Genomic DNA, 7,805 nt, shown 5'->3' with positions numbered 1-7,805 from the left:
AGAGAGAATGGTTTCTATTTCAGAAATCTCAATTCTCATTAATCTCAAAAGTAAGTACAAGAAGTGTATGCATGACTATATATAGGACTAGAAGTTCCACATGCCTAACACAATACAAGGTACATAAAAGAAATGCTAAACTAAAGACATTGGGCTTGGGCCCCGCGTATCATCCCCTCCCNCTTGGAAAGGATTTGTCCTCAAATCTGATGGTTCGCCTGAGGACTTATTTTTGTAAACTTCATAGAAGTTCCTCCTGGATCAAATATTAATCTGCAATAAGCATCAAACATATCTCTAATTAGTTTTATTTGACCCAATAAGAAATATGAGGAAATATGTCTAGAAGAAGGTTTCCTAACTTTGAAATTTTCATTTTTATGAGTATAAGGAAACCCTACTTCATTTGAAAATTTATTTTTGGCTTGAGTTAGTAATAACCAAAAAGGTAACTCTAACTCAAATTTTTGATTACCATGTTGTAAAAATTGCAATTTTGGAAAAGATGTCATGGCAATTTCTTGGAAAGAAAAGATAAAATTAGAACATTTAATAACAAATGGAGAAAAGTCAAAGGATAGAAAACCTCCCCTTAAAAATTTGTGTTCTATTGGAAGAAGGGATGTTGTCCTCCATTGTTCTTTCTTCTTTTCTTCCATGTCTTTCTTTTCAAGTTCTTCCTTCTCTTCCTCTTCCTTTCTTTCTTTCTCTCTTATTTTCTCTTCCCTTTTCTCTTGTGCTTGTCTCTTTCTTTCTTCCTCTTCTTTTTTCTCTCTTTCTTCCTCTTCTCTTCTCACTAGTTGTCTTCTCACTCTTTCTTCCTCTTCTTTTCTTTCTTGTTCTCTCTTTCTCTCTCTCTTTGTCTTTGTCTTTCTTCTTCTCGTTTTCTCTCTTTTCTTCTCTCTTGTCTCTCTATTCTTTATTGTAATTGCCTATGTTCTCTCTTAAATCTCCTTTTACTTCCCTCATTCAAAAACTTCACGAATTTTTCTCTAAACTCTGTTTCCCTATGATAGAATCCACTTAAATTTTGAATGAACAACTTGCCTTCTTTAATAAGCTCTCTCATAAGTTGTAAATTTCTTTGAATCTGTAGAGGTAAATTTTTTTTTCTCAAACACTCCTTCAATTCATTCCAATTATTGATGGGAGATTTTCTACCTATGGTAACATGATATGCACTTTCATCCCACCACTCTCTTGCATGTTTTTCAAATCTAGAATTGTAAAGATTCATGATATGTGATTCACAGTCACGAGAATAATAGGATTCAGATTGACTTCTTCTAACCATAAAGAAATGCATGTCATCAATTTCCTTTTCCCAAGCTAAGTAAGTAAATGCACCAATATCCTCACCAAAGAAAGGAATATTTTCCCTAGCTTGTTTATACAAAGTATTTTCAATCCTATCAAACTCATGAGATGAACAAGTCTTCCTCCTAGCTTTATCATGTTCTCTTTTAATTTCTTTAAGACTAATGGACTGATCAAAATTAAAATTCCTAGATGAACTATATGAACTAGAGAAACTATATGAATAACAAGACATTTTTGTTCTTAAAAGTTCTTCTAATCTAACGGGTTTAAAGATTTCACACTTGACAAATCCCAGGTAAGAGAGGTGAACCACTAGGGTTGCTTAAATACTAAGTCTTGCCTTGCCAAATTTGTTTTATGCTACTCACTAAATACCCTTTAAAGTAAAATTACTTTTAAAATCAAAGTACAAGACTCAAAAGAAACAAACAATGAAAACGGACTCTAAGACCCCTAATACGTTCGGACTCTAATGTGACAAAGGTCACACCTACACGTGAAAATCAAACACATGCAAAGACAATCAAATTTTACTCCTATGTCTGGCTAAAATTTAAAGAAAACAAGCAAGAAAGGTTGCCAAGATTTGAAAGAGCACCAAGGACTCTTCCAAACTTGGACTTTATATAATGGCCTTTTTACAAACAGAAAATAAGACTAACAACGACAGTGCGCTAAAACAAGCCATCAAATTACACAAAAAGAACAAAAATACCAAATACAATTAAAAAAATAAAGCTATACTGTAGCCCTCTGCTGGGTCGTTGCCCACTTTTCTAGGAAGAATCACGTGTTCCACTAATCTGCTACGGTCCTGGTTCATTCAGCTTTCTTGCTTCATCTTGCACAAAGTCTTAAGCGTCCAAATGTTCCTTTCAGCTCTCGGTCTCAATCAAGAACTATCTAGGTCCAATCGTTGTTCAAAGGAAGATCCACGTGCTCAACTAAGTTCCTACCAAATCAAATGCACAGTTCTTCAATGATATTGCCCTTAGTTAACACAAACAGATTGCACAAAAAGATATAGAGCAATAATAACTTCCCTTTCTCAATCTCGTTCTATTGGCGTCTAATTGCTCTCAATGGTAACCTACTACAGTAGCTTTATATTCCTCATTGATTCCAAATTACGAACTGAATCCCAAACTGGGTAGCGCTGCTTCAAGCTACACGGGTGGTATTGTTGCTGCGATATGTACCAATCCAAAACAAACACAGCAAAGACAGCTTGTCACAGCAAAAACAACAAAGTCTGTACAAATCCAGCTGATTAGCACAATTTAGAGTAAGAACACGTTCTCAAATAATGTCTCAATTGATACTGCACAGACAATTCCACTAATTTAGCAGATCAAACAATTCTAGTTCTAACAATTGCATGCCATACAAATCAATTTAAGCATATAAGAAGCACTTTGAGATAATAAATTCCCTTCAATTCAAAGCTTTCTTATATCAGTTATGCACACACGAAATTAAACTAGATTCCAAAATACATATGCAAATGGTGGTCATTAAACCAGATTCAATTGGATGTAATTCTAAATTGAAACCAAACTGAATTGAACAACCACCTCAAACTAATCAAAATCTGATCAATTCAATGCAATGCAGAAATGACTCAGTTATTTAATTCAGTCAAGCAATCAGATTATAAAATGAATGCAACAGAATTCAGTAATCAGTTTTAATGTAATAAAATTGTCTATCTTGGTCCAATGGGTTGCATTCTCCCAGCTTACTCAATTTGCACAATAATCAACAAACAGTTAGATGACAATGAATTCTCTATTTCAAAGTGCCAAGGAATTATGCCAAGATAGCCTTACAAGATTCACAACACTCAAGGCTTCTCTTAAAAAAATTTAAAGCACACAAATGAGGGTTTGGAAGGGAGATTCTCCCTTGGCAGTACAAGGTTGGAGAGTTTTTCAGACCACCACCACCTAAGATGCTACCAAGCAACAAACCTCTCTTTCAATTTCCAAAAGAACCAAGTGTAACAGCTTCTCAAACATATGAAGGATAGGCAAGGCAAGTGATATGCAGCACAGAACAGATCAAATTAAACAATGGAAATGAATAGCACAGCTCTAGACGAGATTCTAGAATAGATGATAAAAGCAAACAAAAGCTTCAATTATGAATGGCAGAACAGATGTAACACGTGAAAGACAACCAAGACAGCCAACAATGGACAAACAAGAAACAAGGCTATGTAATAAAGGTAAGCATAGCAAAATAGAACCTAAAGAATAACACTAGAACAGATTTTAAAAACAAGAAAAGACCAAAACAAATTGCAGAATTTCTTTGTGACAAATGCTCAAACTGATTCATTTCATTTCAGAATTGTAGTGCATCTTCTAACATTGTGATTTTCAGCTTTATGCACTTTTTCACAATGAAATCAGTAGAGGTAACTCCAATTACAAGTGTTACTGCTTGGTTCAAATTGAAATCACAGATTTAGTGGTTGTTTTGTACAAGATTACAGGTACTGCTGACGTGATACAATTTTTTTTTTTACTTAATGATCAACCACTTAAGAATTTTAAGTCATAACAGCTTTGACACAAATGTGCAGTAACACAAGTCAAATCAAATTTAATTCTGCAGAAAAAGGAATTAAAGAACGCTGACACAATGACTCTAGGATATCATGCAATTAGAAGCTTAGCAATGAACTATTACTAAGCTGAACAAACACACTTCAAGACTTACACAGACTTCAAAGAAAAACAAGTTCGGTGTAGCTGGCGAATTCACAAATCTTCTGATTAATCAATGTGCAAACGAGCTAGGCTGAGCCTTTCATTGCTCACTTGGTATGCACTTGTTACTACTTATGCAGAAACCAAGGAAATCTATCAACAATCATCAAACAGATTCAAGAAACATGAGATTCATTATCTCTAACACTGAAATTTGCCACCAAGCTCATATATCAAGATGTCATAGCTTATATATGGTGAACAAAGATTACTCAGTGTAGATAACTCGAATGAATCACGAAACAAAAGCAACAGCTAGTTAAGCTCGAGTTTAATTTGACAATTAAAACAAAGCACATAACTAGAACATGACAGAAATGTGATTTCAAACTTAAAAAGACTCAATAACATAGAATCACAGAATGAAAAATGAAATAAGACTCAAAAATTGACTCAAAGCACAACACATAAATTAATCAAACTTGGAAACCTAACACAAAAATTCAGATTCAAGAACGAGCAACATATTGAAGCTCATTCAAACCTTTAATCAAACAGTTCATGTGCAACAACAAACACAAAACTGAATCAAAGCACTCAAATCAGAATAACAGTTCAAGACAATCTAAAAATGATGAACAACGCAAGGATCAACAAAAAAAATTACTCAGAATCAAACAAAACAAGACACAAACTAACAACAGAGACAAGACGAGAATCAAAACAACACAGATTCAGACAAAATCAAACCGAGAGAAGCGATACAAGAAACTTATCTCTTGAAGCCCCAGGAAGAGAACCTTGCTCTGAATACCACATGATACAACCCGTTCCGAGACAGATCGGTGACGAGCTGAAGAAACTGGATCGGATCGAATGACGAACCGGACAATAGATGCAACGGAAGACAAAACCCTAGGTTTGGATGATTTGACCGAAGAAAAGGCTAGGGTTTGGAGTAAGAAGGGTTCTAATCGGAAGGAAATGTTGGCAAAGGAGTATTAATCGGTGGAATGTGGCTTTTATCGGTGAAAATGATGGAAACCGGAGAACAACCGGTGGTTCGAACNNAAATGGTGAGGATAAGGTAGATCTAGGCAAGAGAAACAGATTTACCGGTGGAAAGATCGTGATTCATTGGCTGAAGATGGTACTCTGTGTTGAAGGTTGGAGAAACCCTAGCGGATATGCTTCTTCGAATGAGAAAATGATGAATGAAGTATGTGGTGTGAGAAATCCGAAGATGTAGCGTGACAGACAAGTCCTAACGCAAGCCACGCAGGAGCTTTGGATTAGAACGAGTGGCATGAGAAGATTGGCTTATGTGGAGGAGTGACGTAGTGTAGGAGAGAGACAACACAATGGTAAAGTGAGAAATGAAAGAATGAGGTAGTGTGCTGGAAGGTGGCTAGAGGAAGTCTTTCGACTCTCTAGCATGTGACTTTCAAGAGAGAATGGTTTCTATTTCAGAAATCTCAATTCTCATTAATCTCAAAAGTAAGTACAAGAAGTGTATGCATGACTATATATAGGACTAGAAGTCCCACATGCCTAACACAATACAAGGTACATAAAAGAAATGCTAAACTAAAGACATTGGGCTTGGGCCTCGCGTATCACATAGTGACGATGATGTTCATTGCGTTCTCACCTCTAGACTGATAGATTTGCTACCTAGGTTTTATGGTTCTGCAGGTGAATGCCCACATAGACATTTGGAGGAGTTCTACACCATTTGCTCTTCAAAGAAACCTCCTCGTGTCTTTGATGATCGCATTTTCTTAAAGGCATTTCTGCATTCAATAAAAGAAGCAGCATGGGAATTGCTTTATTATCTTCCTCCAAAATTCAAGACCAATTGGGAAGATCTTAAGCATCGGTTTTTGGAAAGATTCTGCCCTTCACAACATCAATATCAAGAACCACTATTCTAGAATTCTTGTATGCCTCCACTAGTCCAAGAACCACAGCAACTGCAGTCCTATCAGCCTGCCCAAGAAACTCCTCATCCTTCCACTACTTCTGAGCCTACATTGAAGGAGTTACTGAGGCAGACGACCATGCAGAACATTGAGTTCATGCAAGAGACCAGAGCATCCATTCAGAGTTTGACTGATTAAATGGGGAAGATGGCTTACCGACGAACCAAAAGCCGTCGGTAAACCCCCCTTACCGACGGCCTGGCGACGGCTCCAAAGCCGTCGGTAATTTGCTTGTTGGAAACGTTACCGACGGGCAGAGGCCGTGGGTAATACCGAAGGGCAGAGGCCGTGGGTAATACCGAAGGCCACATGGCCGTGGGTAATACCGAAGGCCATGAGGCCCTCGGTAACGCTATTCGAAAGTGTGTTAGCGACGGCCTGGAGGTCGTCTGTAATTTTGACAGTCTTTTTTGAAGCCAATTTGCTTCTCTATTAAACCCAAAACCTGCAAATGAGAAATCAACAATCCCGAACAACAATTTATCCAGACAATCAATTCCAAACATCAATTCAAATGTAATCATTCAACATTCATCAAAAAAACTTCAATCATTCTAAGTTTCCAAAGATGATAAGTTCAAAACAAAGTTTAAAATGCAATCCCAAATTTCTAAGTTTAAAATGAAAAACAAAGTTTGGTACTAAAATACTAACTTCAAAGTTTGATAAGTGTCAAAGTTCTTAAAAAAGAAAACCTAACTAATTTTTTTTTCTAAAGATCCTAAATATCAAAACCTATGATAACCATCAGGATTAGGATCATCATCAGAATCATCACTATCTTCGTCTTGCACAACCGTGGTCTGGAAAGGAGGCTGCTGGGATGATGATGGGGCGGTATGTCCTTGTTGAGGAACCAATGTCCTAACTAGATTTTCCAGATTTTCAAATCTGGCTAGAAGTGAATCATAAGCATCTTTGCTGACGACATTGTTCGGGTCAAATGTGGTAGAGGTAGATGGTTGATGTCTGAATATGCCTCCTCTTCCAGCACTATAATGAGAGGCAAGTTGCCCTACCCCATACAGTCGTCCTTTATTTTTTCCCCCGACTGTATCAACCCAGCATTGGGTCCTGATCATTTCTTCATCATCACCAGATCCCCCCTCTAGTGTTGCCTGTGTCAATCTCGCAGAAAAATCTTCCTGTTAAATAAGATAGAAAACATCAGTAACATTAATTTGAAAGTGTGAAAAAAGAGTACAAAATTGAATGTTGTTAAAAAGTTTACTTACAATGGTCTTGCGAGACCTCTCATCAACATATTCACCAGTCCCCTTGCGAATATGAGTCTGTGTAAAGACCTCATCAACATGAACAACCCGTCCAAGCGCCGCTGCCTGTAATATTTTAAAACATACGAATGATACATATATATATTAATTTCAAAGTAGATGATTTTATTGAGTTATTGATAAGAAAAGAATCAAGATTTTTACCATACGAATCGCATGTTCATGTNTGGTGATGGATCCTCCAGTATGCAGTGCACCACCTTTTTCTGATGCCCTATTTTTCTGGGCGGTAGCACATTTAATGCGATATTGTGGCGTATTCCAATGCGCCAACAATGAATTCCATATGTGCTCCCCTACCCAATAAGGGCGTTGTTCTGCCATCCGGGCATCTCTAAACATTTCTGATAGTCGGTGAGATGCTTTCATGTTAAAGTTTTTGTGAATTTGAGTTTCATGCTCAGGTGCCCACTGTACCTTTTGCTGTTACAATAGATAATGTTAAAATAAAGCAAATGAAATTCCTATTTGAATATGCTGATGCAAGATGATTA

The 7,805-nt window shown here is 36.8% G+C and overlaps 1 protein-coding gene across 1 annotated transcript; it reads right to left on the bottom strand.

Annotated features, from left to right (window-relative positions):
* Window positions 1–6,744: 6,744 nt before the first annotated feature.
* Window positions 6,745–7,680, bottom strand: LOC111241865. Its single transcript, XM_022782209.1, has 3 exons — window positions 7,456–7,680; window positions 7,252–7,356; window positions 6,745–7,161 (listed from the first exon to the last, which is right to left on the bottom strand). The coding sequence occupies exons 1-3, from the start codon at window positions 7,678–7,680 to the stop codon at window positions 6,745–6,747; spliced, it is 747 nt and encodes a 248-aa protein (XP_022637930.1).
* Between the last annotated feature and the right edge of the window lie 125 nt (window positions 7,681–7,805).

The sequence above is a fragment of the Vigna radiata genome, chromosome 6 (assembly GCF_000741045.1).
Source record: "Vigna radiata var. radiata cultivar VC1973A chromosome 6, Vradiata_ver6, whole genome shotgun sequence".
In the NCBI taxonomy this organism is placed as follows: domain Eukaryota; kingdom Viridiplantae; phylum Streptophyta; class Magnoliopsida; order Fabales; family Fabaceae; genus Vigna; species Vigna radiata.
This window is presented reverse-complemented; position numbering and strand designations above follow the sequence as displayed.